Here is a 25,286-nt window from a genome sequence, read left to right as displayed (position 1 = left end):
AAAAAAAAAAAAAAAAAAAAAAAAAAAAAAAAAAAAAAACAGCATTAACATCGGTATTCACATTAAACAAACTGATCAATTTCCAACTTTCATATTTTTCATTTTTTAAATAAAAATCCACTTCGTGAACGGAAAACATGTGGATTCAAGTGACTGAGGCCTAATTACACTGTTATTGGAATCAGTAACACTTCAAAATTTAGTGAAAATACTTTCCATGGATGAATAAGTATTTTAATGGCTGAAAGTGTAATTAACCATTACATTAAAACTGCTAAAACGTCATAGCATATACTTTATTTGGTGATAACTGTTTTATAATGAAAATATAACAATACAATTTTTCAATCATAATTGCTTGAATTATAAAATGTATTAACCGTTTAGGACTTTTGAATGAATTCAGCGTATTGTCAGATATTCAGACATATTTTTAATAAAAACTTTTTGTTGTGACTTGACATTTATCTGTCACGGACAATCGTCCGCAGTTTTGTATTACAACGTACTTTATTATTTCATTCACGTATGACATTGTATATTTTACTATGTCATTAAAACGAAATAGAAAAAATTAGTGTATTTGCTAAAAATGTTATCACGCAAGTGAAATTGGAGTGATACTGTCTGTAGCCCTAAAGTTTATACCAATAATAAAATTCGTCCCTTTTTCTAACATTGATAAATTGTATGATACTGTATCAATACTCGAAATCAACTTCATTGTATCAGTCCAAATTATTAATTAAGGTACTTAAAACAATTTACTTCCAAAACAAATATCAAACTGAAACTAGCGAAGTTTTCAGACTAATAAGCGGGGACTGGGTTTGAATTTATAATATTCGTAGTTCATGATGTCTTACAGTAAAAACGCGCTCCGCACTTTAGGGTCGTGGGTACATTATAGGAAATATGGTTAAACCTAACTCTTTGATCAGACAAGAGAGACGGTGAGCGCTGTTGGCTAGCTGCCTTTCCTCCAGTCCATCAGTTCAAAATTTGGAATGACTGTATGCAGTCGGTTGTGTAATTTTGCGCAATATCCTGAAATAAACGAAAAGGTAAGTGCGATTAAATTCAGTACCGGGCGAGCATGGCCCAACGGTAAGTATTGTGGATACAGGGTTACGTTGTTCGCGTCCTGTGTTGTGTTATTTATTTGCTTGCCAAGTTTTAGTGGCCCACCGTGAACGCAGTATAAGACTTCTCACAATAATAAATGAAGAATTTTCGGCCAGAATGGCAGTCTTTCTCTTAGCAAGCTCAATTTATTAAATTGTCCAGTAAGCAGGGGTAAGCTAAAAATCTGTGCTTCACATTCAAAAGCAGCATAACATCCATTCTTATAAGCTGCGCATATCTCAGATGTTGACCGAGTTCAGTGTGCGAAGTTTTTGAATGGTTCATGGCGTAGAAAGAATTAGATAAACACATTTCCCAGGAGGTGTTCTGGACAGATGAGGTGTGGTATGCATACATACCATGCACGTCCTACCACCCCTTAATTGAGATATGTATATTTTTCTCAAATATTTTTTGCTTAATATAAATAGTCGGATAAGAGAACCAATAAGTTTTTCACCCTAGTTACTCACGGAACCGGATCACTCAATTTGACGTCATACATATGTACTCTCTAGTTTTTAATGGTGATTGTTGTGACTTGAATAAAGAATGTTTTACTTCTCGCAAACTGGTTTCCAGCCTCTTTCTTTGGGTGAGACACAGTCTAAGCCAGAAAAAGTCAGGCTCCAGTTATTCTGTAGTTTCTACCCGATTACTTTTAGGAAAATCAATGAACCTGAGAACACCACAGAAACAATGCTTTACGTCATTGTATAGAAAGCGACAGTGATATTTTCTGCTGGTAAATTCGGCGATGTTATACTCCTTAGGTGTGAGAGTGATCATCAGTCACGTGGGTAGAACCTGCACTCTAAGAAATATGGCATTTTTTAGTAACAGTATATAATGTCATGTTTTCTCAGTCTTGAACAACACTTAACTTTAAACTCGTGAAACTTCTTTTAAGAACTTAGAACTTTTAACACTTTTGACTAGGATATAACTTTAACTATTGAGAGTTTACCTAAACTTGGCATTCACATTTCTTTCTAGTAAAGGTGCCACATTTACACTTGTTTGTAATTATGATTGTTGTGACCTTGAATAAAGAATGTTTTACTTCTCGCGAACTCGTGTCCAGCCGCTTTCTTTGAGTGAGACTCAGTGTAAGCCAGAAAAAGTCAGGTTCCAATTACACTGTAGTTCTTACCCGATTACTCTTAGGGAAATTATCGAACTTGAGAACACCAAAGAAACATGCTCTACATCATTAGTGTAATAAGCTGCCACAAACGACAATACGGATCCCAATAAAGCATAATGGGTTTCAGGGTGCAAATAGTGTAGGATGTCATGTGGTTGGCCCATTTTTTGATTGACAAGATTTAAAGGAGAAGGTTACTTTGTTCTTTTATAGAAACATGATTTCAGAAGAATGATGCACGACTCCATTACGTAATAGATATCGATTTTCCTGACATATGCTTAGAGCGTCGTGGCTATTGGCATAAAACACATCTTTTATTATTATCTTTAAGCAATACTTTATTTTTTTAGATACATCAAGTTATTGGGGCTAGTCACACGTCAAAATAACCTGGAAAACCTAAAGTAGAGAATCTTGACAGTCTGTACCGTGCTACAAAACGTCTGCCATAATTTGAAGGACAAAGTGACATTGTGTGGTTATATCAACAATGCACAACTGAAGAGTTGCAAGGGCTGATCTCGGACACATTGTGGTGCGCAAATACTGCATCATGTTAAATATCTGTAACTTGTTTTTATTAAAGTTGTATATATATATATATTATTTTTGCTAGAAATGTAAACCGCTTACATTACTAAAATAAACGTGGTTCTGTGAAAAATAAAATCTTGTTTCATACATTGCGAGTTTTATCAAACTTAAACTCCCTAGTTACGTTTGTAAAATTTAGTTTTATTCACCATTTACAAAATAAATTAGACTTAAATATTTTCTACAGACGACGGTTATAACCATTGGTGTGAAACGTTTAAGATGGCGAAGCAAATCATTGGCAGCACTCTTCAAATTTCGAGATGTTTTTCTTTCACGCAATTCCCACAATTTTGTTTTAGGAAAGTTTTAGAAATCCTTAAAATATTTTTAATGTTATTTTGAGAAGTGTAAGTAAACAGCCCTCAACAATTATGTACAACTCTCAGAAAAAACCAAATCATTATTTAAAATAAGGACTACATTTTTATAAATGTTGTTATTACAGTACATTAAACACATACTCAGGAAACAGTTATAACATTAATAAGAATATACAATTGTTGATGTATTTATGTAAAACTTAAACTTTCTCTTTTTTATAAAGAAAAACAATTTTAAGAACATATTTTATCAGGTTTTGAAATTAAGTGTTGTTTGTTGAAGTACGCGTAAAGCGAAATGAAGGCTATGTGCGCTAACCGTCCCTAATTTTGAAGGGAAAGACTATAGGAAACGTACTTAGTCAACACCACCCACTGCCAACTCTTTTTCTAATGAATAGTGGGATTGACCGTCACATTATAACGTTCTTACGGCTGAAAGGGCGAGCATGTGCGGTGATGGAATTCGAACCCGTGATCTGCAGGTTGCGAGTCGAGCACCCTAACCACCAGGTTTGTTTGTTGACAAGCTCAAAGCTACACAATAGACTTTCTGTGCTATGCCCATCACGGGTATCAAAAACCAGTTCTGAGCATTATAAGCCCTCAAACTTACGGCTGAATTACCGGGATGCAAATTCTATATACATTGGTCAAAAGAATAGTTTTGCCAAGGAGCAGTAAAAAAATGTTTTAAAAATTACAATTTTATAGAAAACTTTCTAAACATATCTGAAGGAAGAACAAATGATGTCATTGAACAAATTTGATAACTTGTTGGGAATAACATTTTAAGTTAATTTGTAAACAGCATAAATTTTAACATTAACACCCAGTTTGCGAGTCAGGGATACATTTCTTGGTGAGTTATTCCCAAAAAGCTTTATGATACTGTGCTTTTTAAATTCTGAATAGAAATTTTAACTCTTGCGATATCTCGAAATTGAGTTGCCAAATTCATACTATTTTCTAGACTATGAGGGAGTAAAACCCATATTACCAACCAATCTTTCACAGAAATCACACGTTGAACAATACAAGATCTGGTTCTTGAACTCTATCAAGGTATCTTCTCTTCGGTTTTGCGAGTTCTGTCGATAGATGTAGCCGAGGAAGGCTCAAAGCTTACTTGCCACTGTTAGGTAGCTAAGGGCGGTACCTACCGTAAGTGAACCCATTTACTATTTTAGGTTGGAGGAACACAGTCCAGTCAATCTTCTAAATTTTTCATCTTCGTGGTCATACACTATTGAGAGGTGAATTATTTTAGCAGTAAAGAGTAATCATTTTATGATTGATGGATGGAGTCCTCTATCGAAGTACATTTTTGTGTTTTAAGTTGAATACTGGAAATCTTGATATTCTTCTATAAACCACGCAATCCCAAGAAGTCAGTCTCATCAGTTCGCAGATTGAGTGTTAATAGAATTATCATATTGACATTTCAATGTTTATTTGAATGTCCTTATATTGCAAAACTATTCATTTTAAAGTTAAGTGTTTGCTGTTACATTTCTAAAAAATAATAAAGTTTATATATTTCAAAGCCAATTCTTGTTTGATTCTCTATATTTTATTACAGTAATACTGTCAGTGTTGATTCTTAGTCACATCAAAGTACCACCATTGCATAATAACTGTCTTAACAAAATGTTGAGACTGTAAGTTGAGAGTTTTACTAATATTCCACAGACATCTTTGGTACACGCAGTGGTACTGGCACTGAATCTTCTACACGTTACATCTCCTGTCCTGATGCTGTATGTGATAAATGGTCAAGTATAGACACAATTGACTCTAGTTAAAGGTAACCCATAGATGATTTTAAGAATTACAACATTTCAACTCATAGTTTCAGGTTATCATCAAATAAAAGTTTCATTCAAAAAGGCAGTTTAATTTCAGAGAACATTACAGACTCCTGCTGGTGAGGACAAGTTGCCTACTGTAAAAGTTACTGTTATTGTATCTTTGAATTAGTTATTAAGTTCAGAAGGTTACTCACTAAACATTAAAAAGCATATGCAATTACACTAATTAAAAAATAAATTATAGGAAGCAAATCTAGACAGAAGAAAGATTTAAGTTTGTTGAAGGGTTCCTTTTTTAACAAATAATGAATGGAACGTTTATTTAAAGTTTTCACTGATATTTAAATTTTCTGTTTGACAGTATTACTACTTTAATATTAAAGATAATTTTGTGTCACATTTTCATAATGAATAAAATATACTAAATTTTCCTACATTCAGCATAATACAATCACATTCAAAATACATAAAACCACCTTGAATGTGAAAATAATATGTTAGTAATAAGTAGAGTATACTACATAAGAATAGTGTATCAAAGATACCACAGCTTAAGATTTTTATTGTGAATGTTATTAGATGAATAGTGATTGTATTTAGGTAGACTTGTGTAACATTTTACTAGAAACATGCAAAAAAAAAGAATTGTCTTTTTACAATTTGCACATGGTGAATATAACGTAAAAACTATGCAAAGTTGTACAACACAGCTGTTATACTTATTTTACAACATTTTATGTAACAATATTCAAAAATGGTCAAAATATTTTTTCAGACACTATTTGATATTAAACTAGTTTAACTGAATGTGCACAGAAAGGTCAGTCCATAGAACCAGCTCTGTAATGGAGAAGGAATGTTGACTTTATTTCCAAATTTACTAAGTGTATCTACACAAAAGATGGCAAGCTTTAAGAAAAATGTACAAGTCTGTTGTACACACACACAAAAAAACAGTTACAAAAGTATTTGTACTCAAGATTTGTCTGTGAGTTGTTGATGTCAGTTTAATTCAGACAAGTCGGAGTGCAAGATGATTTCCATGTGAAGAATAAAAATACTTTTTTCCATTGTACAGTTTGCATAGTGCATTTATGTAACTTCTAGAACCTCTGAGATGTATATAATCAAAGTTTAATTCAGTATCCCTGTATACTGTATCTGGTATTTACTTTCCTTTACAAGCAACGTAGGATAAAATGAATAGTTGATAACTCTAACATAAAATATATAATACCATGTTAACTGGTACTGTGTAAGAGGTCACGACATGTGCACTTTGACTCTCAGGGATATAATTGACTACACAGTATTTCCTAAACAATATCACACGTTACTGTGTATTTAAGTTAGTTTAATTTTTCACTGATTCATTTCAATACAAAGGTTAATATCAGAAACTGGTTTGTTAATACAAAAAAACATCTCAAACAAAACCAGCTTCCATTTTTAACAGTCAAATTCTATTTTGTTTCATTTTTTATGTGTGTTCTGTGAAATACTTATAATGATATAGATTTCATAATACAGAGATAAGTGAAGGCTGTCAAATTCTTCATTAATAAGTGGTGAAAGAAAAACGTACTTCAATACAAGATCTCCAAACAAATGTAAGATTATACGAGTTTAATGTTTTTATACATAACAGCTTACAGTATATAAGTGAAAATGTTGAACTAAGCACATCACTCTGTTACTTCCAATAATAATTTAATATAATTGTAGATAATAAATGTCTAAAAAAATTAACTTGGCTTAAGAAATATGGCAATATCAGCTAATTCTTGAGAATACCGATACACAATTATAATATAAAAATGTCTTTGGATATTTTATTTATTATAACTTATTTACTTTTATCTTTATTGAACATTTATCACACTTAGCATGGTTATGTTGGTATGAATGTCTTCTAAATATGCAAACTTTGACAAATATTCCATTAGTTCACAACAAGCAAAAAACATATATTTGTAATATTTTTAGAATTACCCCGATTCTTATTAATCATGATTGGGTATACATTCTAAATGTTATTATACACATAAAAATGTCAAACAATGACATTTTTAAGTACTAAAGTACTGAGATGGTATTTATGTTTTAAATAAATGATTTTTTTTTACTTTATTTCATGCCACATACGTACAATATCATGAAGTGAAAAGAATAATTGTACATGATATTTTACTAACATGTTTTAAACAAAATACTAGAATCTCCACTGATCCAAGACAGTCCATCTTTCACCATACTGGAAACTATATTAAAAACATTCATCTCATCTTCCATATGGATGCACAGTGTTAGCAGCTTTGATATTTGTTTTGACAGCACTTGGAGCTTTACCTGAAGATACTGAAAATACAAAAACACTGAAGATTAGACAGTTAAATATTATGAACCTGTAGACAGTGTTAGCAGCTTTGATATTTGTTTTGACAGCACTTGGAGCTTTACCTGAAGATACTGAAAATACAAAAACACTGAAGATTAGACAGTTAAATACTATGAACCTGTAGACAGTGTTAGCAGCTTTGATACTTGTTTTAATATCACTTGGGGCTTTATCTAAGATACTGAATATACAAAAACTTTTAAAACTAGATAGTAAGAAAAACTGTAGTATTTTTACCAGTATTTTGATTCAAACAAATGAAGTACTGTACAATCTAGTCCTAATGCTTATACAATATACTTCTTGTGTTATTCACAATAGAAAGTTTTCAAATATGCATTTTTTACCACACCATGTTTCTACTGTTTCTTAAGCTACATTTTTCAAAGATGGAAAATAGATAAGTCATATACATATATATATTAACTTTTAATTTAGACCACTATCATAGAATACTGTTACGAAAATCAATTTAACACTGTGACATGTGGGGATGGACACGTTCTTTCTACAGATTACCGAGTTTTGTAATACTGTTGGCTCTAACTAAAATCTTCAAAATTTGAACAAAAAGTATGAGAAAACTGCAAGAGTGAAAAGTTAACTTGCTTTTGATAATAATGAAAATATTTTATAACTGGCACATGCCCATTAAAACAATTCAACAGTAAATTTCCTAAAAATTGTGATGAACAAATATAAAATGTGCAGTCAACCCAATCATTTGGATCAGAGCATAAATGCAATATGATTGTCTAGTGGGCCATTTACAACTGTCTTTTTGTAATTCCGTGTGTCATTTCAATAAGAAAAGTTGCATTGCATTTATTTCTAAGCATAGTAGACTGACTACAATGCATTGCTGGCAAAATTGTTTGGGTTTCGATGCAATAGGTGCATCTAGCACAATAGTGTGTTCAGGTTTGCTAAGTAGCTGTAGGGATTTTTTTTTCCCACTAAATGCCATCATTTCTTGTCAATTTACTGAGTGTAAGAAAAGACTGCTACTGAAGTGAGCACTTTTTGACATTTATCATTTCTATAACAAGTGTCCAGGGGAAGATATTAAATTTAATTCAAATAAACTTATTTGACATGGTACAATAAAATCATGCATGTATATAATTCCAACATGAAAAAAAAAAAAAAAGAAATAACAAAAGCCAACAACAAGTATATACTCAAACATATTCTTATCTTTATGCATTTTTTTCTGTACATGCTCCTATCTTTGAAATATTTCTTTCAATCAGTTGATGGAGGAAGTCCCATTTTTTCTTAATAAGTGTTACATATGAAGAGTGATGGACCAATGTTGCTATCAATATGAAATTTTTGGAATTGTACTTAATTAATAATGTTCCTGTAATACTAGCTGTGACTTCCAAAACGTTTGCAGAAGTTTCATGCCCTTCATGTGAATTTTCCATATTCTATCATTTTCATGCACACCATTTAAGCTACACTTTCTTGCAGGCATTGTGTGTTAGATCAATAAATCCTGGTCTATTTGAAAAAACTGTATGCAGTCAGACAAACAAACTCACATAGATGTAACTATATTTACTAAAACTGCAGGTAAAGTAAACAATAAAGTAATGGTATTTATAGACTCAAAATAAGACCCAAAATCAAGCGCTTTCGAATAGTTGACTATTCTTCTTCAGGAGAACAAAAAGAAGAATAGTCAACTATTCAAAAGCGCTCAAGTTTTGGGTCTTATTTTAAATCTATTACACTTTATATGTGATCCTTTGTGCTAACTCTTTTATCAAAAGTAATGGTATTTATAATATTGTACAAAGTATGAAACAGTTATGAGCATTCAGTATATGACACAGTTTTATGAGTTGAAACAAAGAAACTCAAAAAACGAAAAATAAAACTCATAGTAAAGAAACAAATAGATAAAAGGTGTTTATAGCAGTACATGAAAGGAACTGAAGTTAAATTATTACAAAGTAAAGCAAATGTAAAGTTGTAATGAAGGCAAACTTAGCTGCATATCCAGAAACGTCTAAATGTATGTTCACAAAGTCATAAGCGTATGGTTTTGAACGAACTGCGCATGGATATTTTAGACCTAAGTAAGTCGAGAAAGCCCATAGCAATTGTAGTTAATGTAATGTTCATTTTCTTAGTTAAGTTTTGTTTGTGTGAAATGTTTGCAAATAAAAAAACTAAAGATGAAATTGAAGCCAGTCATCATGTGATGATAAAGACATCGTGCCATTGTGTAGTATACTCGTTTCATTAAAACGTTTGACTAAGCAAAAACAGGTAATGTGATCCTGAATGGAAAAGCAGATATGTATTCCGTACTCGTTGGACAAAGGCCTTTCTAACTATATGAGATATGTAGCATTTAATGAAGAAATTTGCAAGAAAAGTTCCAGACAGATAAATGCAAATGTATTATTTATATAGATACTCTTGAAAAGAAGCATTTTGATAAATAATTTTTTTCTATGATTAACCATTCTGGAGATATAGAGTGTGACAGACTGATATTTGGCTGATATATATATATAGATTACTATATAAAAGAACAAGTTTGATATGTATATTACACCACAGTAAGATTGATATTGTATTTTTAACACTTAACTTTTTACTGATCCAGTAAAACACTGGTTTCCAGTGAGAACAACATACACTTTCAATTAAATCTTGTCTATTTTATGTCACTTCCAACTATGACTTTCATTAAATGCCAAATCTCATCAGTCTAGCAGGGCTGCAACAAACCAAGTCTCAGATAAAACAACAACAAATCTCAGGATGTAGAAAGCCTCAATTGGCAGAGCATGATATTTAGCAATAATGTGTATCATGTATGCTCTCCTCAATAGAAACCTGTGTTGGGTCAGTGAAGAATGATGTGATTTAAATTAATATCAGCCTTATTATAACATAATTTCACACACATATTACTACTAAATTTCATGTTCAACCATTTAAGTAATTCTTCACCCTAAGAATTGTCTTATACATGACTGCTAAAGATAGCATTTAAACTAAGACTTTCTATATTGTAACCCAACTGGCCAGATAAGCTGTGGTGAAAGATCTCAGGAAAACAGAAGATAAAAAGAGTAAAGCTGAATTGTTACTTTTTACAAGTTATCCTCACTGGAAACCTTTCATGGGCTATTTGAAAATTTTCAAACTGTAGCTTCATATAGGAATCAAAGTTGTTGTTGTTTCTTTTTTTTTGGGGGGGGGGGGGCTCTCAAGACTGGATGCATCAACTTACAAGGTCATGTAAAGAAACTGCTCAAAATAAGTATTTTTGTTTAGATTTTAGAAACTCTCATAACTGGTTCTATGGATTTATATGAAAATTAGCATGGACATATAAATAGTAATTCAAAACAACAACTAATTTTTGATATTGAAAAGTTTTCAATTTCCTCTCCCTAAATGGAGATTAATAGGGAATTTAAGGATCTCTAAGTTGGAGATGGATTTGCTTAAAAATTGGCAAGAACATGTAAACTGTCATGGGCTATTAAAGAATGATGTAATTTAAATTGTATCCCATTTTATCCATAAAATAATTCATAATGGGTGTTCCTATGTAAAATTGAATTTTTAGCTTTTCACAAAACTTGTGACAAAATGACATTTTGTATCTAGGCTCTTGAACCCCATACAATATAACAAAGAAAATGTTTTAAAAGAAGTCATGAAGGAATGCCAAAAATGAGAGATAAAAGTTTTTTTTTCTGGGCTTTCAGGTTTGATTGAGACTCTTGACAAGTGGTATTACGGCCAGGATTATTTTATTTTTTGTTTTATGATACTGCTGACTTCAAAATTTTTATTTCCCCCCAAAAAATATAATTCACATTTCCATCTTTTTTTTATTTTTGATGTGGAATTTCATGTTTTCAAGAAAACAAAATCAGATTTCTCTTCTTTCCTTTCTTTAATTTTGAAATAAGCATTTTGCTCATGAGAAAAAAAAAATGAAAGCATTATGGTAAAATTATCAAACATTGCAGTAATACATATACCGTAATACTTTGAGAAATCTGTACTATTTTTACGTACAAACATGCACCACAATCTTGAGCACATATTTTTACAATGCAATTTCACAAATTTAAAAGCAATCAATTATGCTATTTTTCACTGTGCAGAGCAGATGAAACAGTTGTGTGTCTTGTGAGTCATATGTAGAATGACATTATAGATCTCAGTAATTATAAGGAAAAACTTAGATATTGTGATACATTCAATACAAAAAATTAATTTGGATGAAAACATTGGTGACTTGATAGGCCGAACATTGAATGAAGATGAGAATGTTGCATCAGGGAATTTTAGACACCTAAATTACATGCACGCTAATAACTGATGGCACAATTTTTTTATTTTTTCCTTCCTCCGATCCCTAGCTTCATTGGAAAATTTTTGCAACACTAAAAATAAAAAAAACTCTGGCCTAAACTACTCAAACCAAGAACCTTGATTGTTTATTGAAATTCCATGCAAAGCTACTCAAGAACTATCTGTGCCAGCCATCCCTAATATTGAAGTGATAGACTAAAAAGAAGGCAGCTAGTCAACATCATCAATCACCAACTCTTTGCCTACATTTTAGCTACAAACAGCGAGATTAACCACCACATGACAATACTCCTGTGGTTGAAATGATGAGTCTGTCTGTCAAAGGGTTTTGATAACTAGAACCACAGATTGTTAATTAAGTACCCTAACCACCTGTAATCTAACTTCAGCTTTTGAAAATTTTCAAACTTGGAGTTAAAGTCTTTTCTTTGGAGGGGGGGGGGGCTCTCAAGACTGGATGCACCAACTTACATAAAAACTGACCAGGTCATGTAAGAAACTGCTCAAAGTAAGTATTTTTGTTTAGATTTTAGGAACTCTCGCAATTGGCTATATATGGATTTATATGAAGATTAGCATGGACAAATAAATGGTGTTTCAAAATAACAACTAATTTTTGATATCGAAAAATTTTCAATTTCTTCTCCCGAAATGAAGATCAATAGACAATTTAAGGCTCTCAGGTTGGAGATGGATTTGCTTGAAAATTAGCAAGAACATGTAAACTGTCATTCAAAACAAGGTATTCATAATATGCTCCTCCCTCTGATGAACATTCATAAGTAATGTACAACTTGTGATGTAACAGCACATACATATTACTACAAAACGTTTAATGTTTTGAGACCTATGAGAAGCATCATTTGTTTAATAACATTGAATGTTTGGAAAATGAATGGTTAAAAAGGTAAAGCTACTTACTCAACAGCTGAGTTCCTGGAAGACAGCAACTTAAGTAAATTAACTTAGAATGGAGTATTCGATAATGTTTTATTGTTTTTTTAAGTACCATACTTGGAATATTTATTTTTACACTTACCAGACCTAGATGGTTGAACTTGAGGAATAGGGCCTTGCTGAGAGCTTGCCTGGTTCATGGGACCAGTGGATGGTTTAAGTCCTTTTCCTAGACTGATAGCACTGATTAACGTATTTGTGTCAGTCATGGAAGATGTCTGTGTTACACTTGCTCTCTGGCCTATAAACAAACCACAGAACCATAGGGTCATGGGAAAATTTGAATTATATTAAAAAATAAGAGGAAATGGATAACACAAATACTTGTGTAACATCAACTGATATTTTCTCTCTGTTAAGAAGATCATTTATTTATGAACAATAATGTAAGATACTTTCCATCCTTCTTCATGACAAATATTTTTGTTTAAATGAAATCTCCACAGCTGTGTTACAGGAAAAATTAAATAATTAGTTGTTTTTTTTTACCTATGAAATTGTATCTCCCTATCTTTAAATTTCATATAATTAGCCTATGTTTGAATGAAAGTTTTAGAACCTACAGATATTTCTCATGTTTTTATAACAGTAACTGATATCTCAAGTTTTTGTTTTACTTCAACTTAAAAGGTAGGCTCCTAAATTCCATTTACTCACCAGTTTCACTTTCCCAAGCATCCCTTGCTGACTTCACTAAATCTATAACATTTGTGCATATTTTATTCAGACTTGTAATTTGTTTCTGTGAGAATAAAAATAAAACTTCATCTTAGAAAGAGCTCAAGAGCAAATTACATTAAATTAGTATCACAAATACCTAAAAATTTAATTTTCTGTGCCTTTCCTTTCACCATCGTATTTGCTCTATGTTCAAATCAAAAATTGCAAGCAATGTTCTACATTTTATGTAATTGATAAAATGCTTATAACAATATTTTATTTTCACAAAGGCAACACGTCCATATCTTCTTTCTGTAGTTAAGCCAAAATTTAGCTTCTTTTCAAACAGACTGGAATCTGTTATAACCTGTAGAGTTGTACATAAAGTATATTATGATTTAAGATCATCACACAACTTTTATGTATTAAATCTATTTCAATGTATTAAGAATTCTAGCTCAAAAAATTCCCACTTGTTCAGTAGAATGTTTTTATATAGTACAACACATTTCAATAAACCGTTTCTCCAGGTGTTATTTCAAACAATTCAAAACAATTGTCACTTTCTAGGGACAAATCTGGACAGCTAGATATCGAAGGTATGGGTGAATTTATGTATTTTAACAACCATGACAATTTCAGTTTCTCTAATTAGCAAAATTTATATGAAGTAACTACAAAATTATAAGAACTACAAGAAAAAAATATGTCATTTCTGTTCACATACCAGTCTGCAAATTTCTTTAATACTGGTAACTTATCCCAAGGTTAACAGATATAAGTTAACATACTTCAAGAGCACATTGTGTTTAAGTTCTCTATACTGATTTGTTTTAGCAACATAGTATGGCTATCAACTGACCAAAAATTAACTGTCACAAGCATCTACTTTAAAATTGAATTTTATGATAATGAAAGTTCAACAGAAATCTTCTCTAAACATAGATTAAAACATGCTCGTTAAAAATTATACCGTAGTGTTTAAAATGTTCATAAAATGAGAATCAAATATCCATCAAACCTACTTATTTTTATAAGTTAAGTATACACTAACTGCACTATGGTGTTTGACAAATCTTTTACATAATCTATGCCATAAAATTCATTCTCACATTTTACCTATGATTGTCATCTCATCATGTTATTTTTTTGTGTAAACATTCTAAAATCAATTCACAACAAGATGGAATCCTCAACAGCAGTGGCACTTGAAATTCTTTTGGCAGGATTAGAGTAAATCAATCTACGAGACCTTGGGCATGGTCAAATATATAAATCAAAAGGGTTTGACCTCCTGAATCCAAAACTGTAATTAAATCTTAAATCAGCCAAGAGATGACAGAGCTATGAGCTAAAAGTTTGTACTTGAAAAATTCAGAGCCACTACGCCATGGCTAAAAACACAGCATATGCAAAAGTTATGCAAGAGGCAGAAATTGGACTTTTAACAGGTGATGTTTGGTGATAAACATATTTTTATAACAAGTAACAATGAATTATAATATAAGAAACTCTTTACACACCTGTGACTGGAATCATCACCAGATTATAAGAATCTCACTAAAAAATTAATTCTTACTCACATTTGCCTGCAAAACAGCCAAGCATTATAATTTTAGAATTAAATCAATGATATCACAACACATTAAAATACTGGATATAAATAATAATTATTTATTTAATGTTGAATTACAAGGTTTTAGGTTCACATATTATTTAGGTAAGATACACAACTACAACAGCTTATAAAGTCATTAATAGTTTGTGTGAAGATGAGTACAAGAAAAAAAATTTAATGCATTTGAATATGTTTTATGTTATTAAAAACCAATGGTATTTTATTTTTGTTGAAAGTTTAATAGATTCACTTTTGAAAGGTAAATGTAAAATGAGGTATAATTGTCCTTCCTGTATATGTTTAGTTTCAAGTGGAGGTTTACTGTAAGAAAACCTGATTTCTGTATGTTATTATAATGTATTGGGCATGACTTTGGGGTCTTCTGCATTAACTTTATTTTGTTGTTCCAATCAAAATGATCTTCTTTATCCTTACAAAATATAATAATAAAAAATATTGAAAAATAGTATGGGCAACTGAATCTAGATACATAGTTGTATTCATTTTCTATGTTTTATCTATGGTTAAAATTGTTATATGTATTTTGTTTAGATAAAAATCATCTGTTGGTGTTTAAGTAAACACAATTATTCAGTACATGTTGTATTTCACAAAGTAACACCTTTCAAAAAATTACGTTTTAGTCCTGAGAGACAAATTGTTCAAAAACTTTATGAAAATGGTTGCATACAAGTTTTTGAAACACACCTACAATACATTTAACATCAGAACTAAGTAAAGCCCATCTTACGAACCTGAGCTGCATCAGCAGGTGTTAGATTGGCCTTTGCAAGAATTTGCTGTTCAACACTTTCCACTTCAGGATCAAGTTTGGTACGAAGATAATCTGGCACCACTTCATGACTGAAAGCTTGAACACGGTTCTCCGTCAGTTTCTACCATAGATTTTTGGTGTTAGTTAAACAAACTGCAACAACAAAAAAGTAGCAAACAAATATGGATTTTCATTATGAAATATAAAGCTTGGTGGTGAATGAGGTGAAGGAAATCAGGTTGGTGCTTGAAGTCCTCGTAATTCAGTTGGGAATGCATTAGTCTAAAAAAACATTAATGTGCACAAGGGATTTGGAGTTCAAGCCTAGTTAGGGAAGATTTATTCATACACATTTTGGGGTTACTATAACAATTATATCTTAATATAAAAATAATTATCTTTTCTCTATATTACTGTTGCTTCAAAATTGTGGCACTATTATATCTTAATATAAAAATAATTATCTTTTCTCTATATTACTGTTGCTTCAAAATTGTGGCACCATTATATCTTAATATAAAAATAATTATCTTTTCTCTATATTACTGTTGATGTAAGATGTAAATTGGCAAAGGACGAATGCAGTCTCCATAGAAAAGTCTGAAATTATTGCTTAATGTGTGAAATTCTCCTACTGGGACAATGAAACATGTCTTGAACTACTGGCTCATGTTTAAAGTGTACTTACTTGTTCAAAGTTAATAATTCTTTACATAGAAGACCCACGTACATCACTCAAGCTAAATCTATATACTGATAATTCAAACAATTACAAAAAATATGCATCTCAAAACTTTTTTATACAAATATTTTCATAATATAATAAAACAGTCTAATTGATGATCTATTCAAATCCCTAACAATTTTGGAAACCTTAACTGTATCATCCACACGTTTTTCTATGCCAAAAGATAAAAAAACAAAAAACTACCTTTGTATTTCTTCATATCTCTCACCAAGGCTGGCTACACTTCCTATATCCTCTTAATTTAAAAGTTTGTGATGTTGCAAAGTGTATTAGAAGTATATTAACACTCATAGTACAATCTTAACAACAACAAAGTTAGGGTTAACATTTCATCAGAGTATATTATTTAATTAAATGTTGGTATTGTCAAAAGAAATTTTTATAAAAGTTTTACATTCTTATCTTTCTGGACAATTTGTATACTGATAAAATACAAACTGAATCCTAGAAAAAAAAAGTTTGCATTATAAACTTCATTCTGACTGGGACATCTTTCCTATGTTACAAAGCTAGCTAAGGTGCAAAAACAGTACAAAATTTATGTGGTGTTATTTTTCTTGATAAAACCTGATCCATAATTTATTGTCTAAGAAGATGCATTTCAAAGTAACATACACAAGATGACTTTCCTTCATGTTTATATTGAAAATCTATTGACAAAACAAGAAAGATTCTGAGAAGTAATTGTATGGATTACAAATAATCTGTTAGAACACTTGCTGTTTATAATAATAATAATAATGAAAAAAATAAAATAAAAATCTTATGAAAACTTTAAAATTTGAACAAAGTCTCTATAAAACTGACAAAACAAACAAGACTATTCACATCAATGCTTTATTAACCATTCTTTCGTAATTCTTTATACATTAAATTGAACCTTTACACAAAAGAATTGAAAAGCAGCATCCTACCTTTCATATAAAGGTTCATTTACATTTTATAACTTTAAAGTAATTGTGTTGTGTAAAAAATAACTTTGTTGATATAGTATTATTTGCAGAACTAAGTTCATATAAATAAGTATGAATCTGCAATGTTTATCCATGTACAAAAATTAAATTTTTTTCTTCCCCTCTATCCCACACCAAAACTTGGAATGTTCACCAAATTAGATTCAGCAAAAAAAAAAAAACAAAAAAAAAAAACAGAACAATAAAAAAACTGGCTATTTCACATTTTACCTACACATCCAAAATCCCAGGTAAATTGTAGGTAGCTTTTTAGAAATTTGACATATTAAAATTTTAGATATAAATTTGAAGTTTTTATACTTACCTTTGTTTAATAATAATATTTTCCAATTTGGAGCTGAATCTGAAATGTTAAAGATTAAAAAAACATTGCAATACTAAATGGAATCACCCGTTAACTCTCACTACGGTCTTAGTCCCAAGAACCAACCTCATAATCATTTGTACTTGTTAGATTTCAAACTATAGCTTTTAATACATGAAGCCCATCTTCACGAAATTTTGCAGATTATCAGTAAACATTACAAGGGTTTATTACACAAAATACCAGATTTTTTAAGTAATGATTTGCTCATGCATTTTTTTCTTTTTGAATGTTGACTATCCAACATGCAAAGTAATTTTGATTTTAAGATTAAAAATACTTTTATGCATCAGAAAATTGTCAAATTCCACATGCAAAATCTTTATAGCTTCTTAGTAAACTCCAGTTAATTATCAAATGCTTTGTTAGAAAAAACATTACATTTTATCTGTTATTTTCACTATTGTATCTCTGTATGGATTTGACTGACCTCAAAACCAACATAAAAAATTCGGATATAGATACAAGTTATGCATTTTTCATCCTAGAATGACCATAAATTATAACAAGGTGGAGGTTGGGAGTTTAATTAGTAAAAATATTAGGGTGGCTTCATTTCTACTTTAAGAAATTTAAGGGTAACTGCCTTCCCACAACTGGTTACAGACAGTAAAAGGCAGTAGAAGCTTAGATGTTGTGGGTATAAGCACTCAGCTTCATACCCTTATTTGATTAATGATTTTTTTTTATATATGATTTTCCATTACGGCTGACTAGATTGACATCGGCATTTGGATATTGTCTGATATATGGGATATCCTCAATGCACTTGGGTGCTATTACTACAGACATTATCCGTTATGACAATAAGTTGACAACCAGTACCTATAACGGTACTGCAATATTTATTTCATTATTCGTTTTACAATGCTGATTTCATTGATCCTTCAGTTGTGTCTAACTAACATTACAGAAGTTGCAATGACGTGGCACACGTGTACTCACATTACCATATCCAATAGTATAAGACTGGCCTTTACAAAGTGACCTGTCTTTGGTTTGTTCTAGAGAACTGGTATTTTGTAAAATAAAGTCACATTTCAGTTATAATACATTACATATGCATATATATTATTACTATTTATAAATAACTTCTTAAATTTCAGTTATTTTTCTTAAAACATTGAACAAAGAAATATAGAAAACAATGATTTTTTCTACTTACAAACTTTGTACTCATTTGCCTGCTTGCCGAAATTTACTAAGCCTTGTCAAATTTCACACGTGGAGGATGTAAAACTAAATTTTTTGAGATTTTATATATGCATTTTGAAATAACCAAATATTATAAATTACTCTATCAATATTTCAGAATTCTTCTGTAATTTATCAGGCTTATTAACTATTTGAGGAAAAAAAATTGTTTTTCAGACAACATTTTCACTTACCGCTTCTTTCACAATTCAAGACAAAGAAATAATCTTGGGAGCTTCACACCTTCTAGAGACTGAAAAACCACCAGGGGGTCATTCTGAGCTTGTGATTGGTTATTCACACATCATAGACAGACGTAGGTGTATGTAAGCATTTCCAAAAATGGAAAGAGGTGGGCAGAGCCAGTGTGTTTGACTCATTAAATGTAGCGATATTTCAGCAAATAGAAAAGATAGGAGGTTCTTATTTTATATTTTATCTTGTCAATATCAGTAATTTGAGCTTCTAATTCGTACGAAACTATAGACTTTGTATTTGGACATCCCAAACATCTAATTTGAACCAAAGTTGTATTCAACATACCATGTGATACACACACAAAAATCAATATTTAGAAATTTTGTTTTAATATTTAGCTTTATATTAAGAAATTAACTAATGTATAATACTAAAACTTAAATTATAATCTACAATTTGATACCAAACCTATTGGCACACATTCATAAAATAGTAGACCAATAAAATTTTGAATGTAAGTTTAGAAACATGACGACATGCTCTTTGACCCCTGACCATAGGAAGACCCATAGTGAGAGAGTTAACAGTAGTATTTATTATATTATGTTTCTTTTGTTTGAAAAATGCCAAGGCAAATTATTGAAGTATAGTCTAAGATATTCACTTACTACTAGCTCTTCATCTCTTTCAGGAGAAAGTGCCAATGGCAGCAAAACCCGATTTCTTAGCAACGGAGTTTTATCATTCTTCAAGATCTTCATTAATGTGTTCACTTGGCCAGATAACAAGGCAAAATTGTCTAAAACATTGGGCCTAAAATAAGTTAAGAATAACAACTGTAGCACGTCAAAAACGCAGTAAATTTAACATTTCAGAATTTTAGAAAATAGTTCACCTGTTTCCAAACACACTACTTATGAATGAAAAAAATATACTTCTTAACACTCACACAGCAAAAGATACTCCCTTAATAACAAAATTTCTAGTTTCATTAATTTTATTAGTCAGTTGTAATATTAACAAATTCAACTTCATGATTATACATACATATTATTAAGTAAGCAATATGGATAATGTTTAACTTTCATCTCATAAATTACCAATTTAAAATATCCATTAGACAGAAAAGTTAAAAGCAGAAAATAAATGTCTCATAACACAAGCTTTCAAGAAATTGAATAAATTTTTTAGGCAACAGACTTTATAGCTTAAACTTAGAATTGTTATATGGAACACGATGGTTTTCTAAATTATCTAAGCAACAAATCTCTTTGATTGTGGTCCATTGACTTTGTTGGTCACAGGGTCTCTAATAGCATACAAGTCCATACAAAAACATTTAGACAAAAAACCTGAATATTGCAATTAATTCCACAAATTATTTCTGACATTTATGTCCTCTCAGAAACCAATAAGTTTTGTATTATTCTTATACCTTGTAGTTTTTAAACCTAGAAAAGATCAACATAACAGTAAAATAACTGAGCTTAACAGTATCTTGTGATGTAATTGGTTCATAAATGCTGGTCATAATTGTAGTTTTAATGTCTGGTGCAAAAATAATACTCAATTTGTACATTTTGAACATAAAATGGAATAAGAAATTGTAAAGATTTTACAATAAATTCAAAATATGCAGCAAATCATGGGCTGGGTGTTATTATCAAATTATTTTTTTTCAAATAAATTTGGTAAGGTGTGTACATATGTGCATACTATAAAATGGGTCAGGGATGTGTTGTTGTGGCTCTTCTTCTACATTTCAAAGCTCAAACATATTGGGAGAATATATTTTGAGAAAGGGGATGTTGTATTTTGCCATAAGAGAGAGAAATTCCACCACAAACATTATTCACAGCCTGGATTCTGTTACTAGTATTAACCGTTGGTACACATCTAGTGGAATAGACTGCCACCCCTTTTTCAGAGCAGAAACAAGTGTGTGAGAGTTCAAAGACTGCCTTTTCTATCCTCCAGAAGGCATTTTAGAACATCCAAGTGTGTTCCAAATGGATTCAGCTCATTGCTCTTGACTGACAATGATAGATTCTGAATGTCATTTGCCTCGAATAACAGTGTGCAGTATAAGCATGATGGATCAATGCAAAGAACTGGGATTCATTCCTTTATATAATGGTTTTCTGTTGTTGTTTACCCCAATTTTGATGCTAAAGGCATCATAAAGTCAATTCTTTACTTTCGTGTCTGCCTTGAATAAGTTATGAGAGCTATTGTGGTGTGCTGGCCTATGATCCTAAGCAGTCTTTAAAATCCAGGGTGATAGATTTAATACCATTTGTGCAGTCTTGTTCCATACCATGCTTTAAATTTCTGAGCAATGTAGATAACTTGCTAAGGTAAGAATTTATTGATGATAATTTTTTTTACCCTTAATATTTTGTTGCCACTTGTACTGGCCTTTTTGATTGAGTGATATACTTACAATTTTGTCTATATCTATCAATATTCATGCTTCTCACAAAAGCAATATTTAATCAGGATTTTGATGATATGTTCCAACGTTAAATATAATACAAATACCAGTACACAAGAATAAAACTGAATACATGCATTATTCTTGTTCAAGATGAATAATTGCTAAAGTATTTTTTTCCTCTGTGATAAAAGCGAGATACTGTTTCTGTGTGGAGTTGAAGCTTTTCCATTAGTTGAAAAAATATAATACAGATAGACAGATACGCCAAGCAATTATACATTTAATATCAAAAGGCCATTCATTAGAAGGAGATCATCTGTCACTCACAAAATGAGTCAGCTAAAACAAAATAAACAAATCAAATGTAGATCTTCATGCCCATATGTCAACACCTACCCAATGAAAGTGTAAAATAATTCAAACTACATACACACACCAGAGCATCACCAAAAACTGTTTACAAGCTTATAACATTTCTATTAATACAAATAATATCCTATACCTTCAGAATGTATCTTTATTAGCTCAATATTTTGGTATTACAGCATCATAAGGAATTATCGATAACCTACAAGTTCACTAATCCAGTTGAAACAAATTAGACAGATCATAATAAAAATAATATCCTCGAAAAACACTCACGTAAACAAAAAAGCTTTGCACTGGCCTTCCAACGCTTATTACCCTGATATTAAAATTACTACAGTTCATATTTCCCAAGTTTTCTTTCTATCAAAGAAGCCACTCACAGAGAAAGCTGTCCAGATCACTTACAATTTTGCACAATAGAATCAAGTCACATCCAGTTTTTCTATGTTTTTAAGAAAACATATACAAAGTCTTAAGCCTTTCTACGTAACTTAAGTCGGATAGAAACCTACTACATGTAGTGTCCTGTTTCTGTACTACTATTCAGTATGCTAATATTCTTGTTGAAGTAAATGAGCCAGAACTGTTCACAGCACTTCAACTGAGGTCACACTAGTTAAAATAATATTCTTGTTCTTAAATCACATTTCCTGTAAACACAGATGGTTGAGTATCAGTGGTGTAGTCCTATGGGGTCACTGCTCCCATACTCTTGTTCTTAAATTAAAATTTCCTGTAAACACAGAGGGTTGAGTATCAGAGGTGTAGTCCTATGGGGTCACTGCTCCCATACTCTTGTTCTTAAATTAAAATTTCCTGTAAACACAGAGGGTTGAGTATCAGAGGTGTAGTCCTATGGGGTCACTGCTCTCATACTTTTGTCCTTAAATTAAAATTTCCTGTAAACATAGAGGTTGAGTATTAGTGGTGTAGTCCTGTGGGATCACCACTCCCATACTTCCTATGCAGATTATTTCCTGTGTCACATTCTTAGCCATTCAAACGTGGATTGATGGGATTTTAAACAAGTTGTTGATATGGAACATTCTATGTCCTAAATGAAGTTTTTATCATCACCTAAAAGTCTTTAACCTAGCATATCCTGTTGCTTTACAACAATATACCTTAAGCAATGATTTTCTTGAATTTTTAATTGATTAGTAAACATGATAGTCATATTAAATAATCAACTTGATAATTAGCTGTGGTATTATGGGTTTGGGGAGATAAGGGATGCATGAGAAAGATAGATATTTTTTGTGAGAAGGTGAGTTATCTTGAAAATATAACATTTTCCATCTGAGTGACATTTAATGTGTAATTACTATTCAAACATTTCTGTCAACAAAAGATTAAAACACAAAATCTGACACTACTTGAATGCCACCTGATGAATCTTCAAATGTTTAGAGCTATCTTTGAATTCCTGGCTAGTGTAAGAACCTTCAAATGCAGCCTTAATCCGAGTATATGAATACTATGCATTGGAAATGACTGTTACGTAGCATTCTCAAAGGCAATCAATTTTTGGTGGCATTACATCACCTAGTGAAGGCCAAACAATGTCAAAATGTAGTTCTGATACATGCCATTCTATCACAACTTTATATTGACTTGGTTGTCATGACTTACTTATTTGAATATTAAAAATAATTTTAATATAACTTACTTAACCTAACATAACTGTTTATTCTCTATTCTCTTAACTACAACTACACACTCAGCTGAAAATTATATTTTTATGAAAACCCCACACATGTCCTTCTAAATTTTTCAGAGCACCAGTAATTCTTTTTTAAAATCTTCTTGTCCCAGGTACAAGCCTTTATATGCTTCTCTATACTCAAAGTCATTTTTACAATGTCACCCCATCATAAAGATCATCAAGGTCTTTTAAAAGTTTTGAATAAGAAAACTATTCTCATTAGAGTCAGCTAATCCCAGCCCATTAGTATCACCAGAAAATATAAGAGATATTATTTTACAATAACATAAACAAATTATTATAGACATAATACATAACAAAGGCCTCAATATAAATTCCTGAGGGATTCTACAGGTCACGTTTCCAATTGGAGAGATTGTAAACCCTCACTCCACTACTCCTTTTTGAGATTGCATGTATTTATATTTGAAAACATCAAATTTAAGCTTCAAAAACTTGGATAATATTTTGTAGTGTGGTGAGAAGTCTCAACTTTAATGTGTCCATGAAATTTGGTACAAATCCAATCAAACTTCACAGAGTTAATAACCCAAAACTGCAAAAATACCCTATCTCCCCATTATAAAAAAACTTCAAAGTGACCCAGAATCCAGATCTGGACCAAATCTGGGGAGGACTGTCCCATGCTAATTTCCCATATTGAGCATAGAAACACAGACAGACAGACACACACAGACCATATTGCAATACCTCCCCCCAACACACACAGGGGCAAGGGTAAAAAATGCTAATTTATCATCTCCTTCTTGCTTTGTACCATTACGTTAGTTTTCTATACATTTAACTTACTAATCACCAAGATAGCTAATATCAACAAGGGCAAGTTCTAATAGAAGAAAAAGAAATACATCAAGCAGGTAAGGGTAAGGACAAGAAATCTCTTTTTTAAAACAATGTCAGAATGGTTTATTAAATGCTAACTTTTTGACTTTTAACAGTAGATTCAAACATCTCATTAATAACAATAAGAAGTGAAATTAAGCCCATGTGCAGTGGTAAAACTAGCCATGAAGCTTTAATTTTTTGGTTCTGTTTTTCAGGCACTAAAGCAGTAATAGCAACAAATTTCATCCCTGGGAGAAAAAGTATAGTACATTTCCCAGTATTTTCTCAATAAAAAGGATAATTCCATACTTTATTTCAAAAGTACTTTCCAGTTTAGTCCACCTTGGTTTTTTCCAGGTTATATTTTTGTTTTGTACTAGCACAAACATTCATAAATAAAAATTACACTTCTTTTGTTGCTTATGTAGGAGTTATTATTGTAAGCTATCATATATTAATATTCTTAATATAAATTGACCTGCAACTGTTGAATGCATAATTAAATAAGTAGAGTTGTTTAAACATTTGTTTAACAACAAGTTAAAGCTTGGAATGGTCTATTCTTTCATTGGGGTGTGTGTTTATGAGCCAGACTAGTTTCAGAGAATTCCACTCCTCATCAGTGACCCTGGGCACTACCACCAATGAAATATCAGACCAAACCAAGCCTTTATACTAGTGAGG

At 31.2% G+C, this 25,286-nt stretch overlaps 1 protein-coding gene across 1 annotated transcript in view; it reads right to left on the bottom strand.

The window, feature by feature from the left end:
- Positions 1–6,612: 6,612 nt before the first annotated feature.
- LOC106465965 (mediator of RNA polymerase II transcription subunit 8-B-like) overlaps positions 6,613–25,286 on the bottom strand; it is a 25,480-nt gene continuing 6,806 nt past the window's right edge. Inside the window, exons 3-7 of the mRNA XM_013926214.2 lie at positions 19,914–20,058; positions 15,748–15,888; positions 13,372–13,456; positions 12,797–12,955; positions 6,613–7,361 (exon numbers count right to left, since the gene is read on the bottom strand). Of these exons, the coding sequence (XP_013781668.1) occupies positions 7,285–7,361; positions 12,797–12,955; positions 13,372–13,456; positions 15,748–15,888; positions 19,914–20,058 (607 nt within the window). The 3' untranslated portion in view covers positions 6,613–7,284. The remainder of the gene's footprint in view (positions 7,362–12,796; positions 12,956–13,371; positions 13,457–15,747; positions 15,889–19,913; positions 20,059–25,286) is intronic.

This window comes from Limulus polyphemus, unplaced genomic scaffold (assembly GCF_000517525.1).
Source record: "Limulus polyphemus unplaced genomic scaffold, Limulus_polyphemus-2.1.2 Scaffold2104, whole genome shotgun sequence".
Classification (NCBI taxonomy): Eukaryota; Metazoa; Arthropoda; class Merostomata; order Xiphosura; family Limulidae; genus Limulus; species Limulus polyphemus.
Note: the sequence above shows the minus strand (reverse complement) of the source record. Positions and strands in the feature narration are given on the sequence as shown.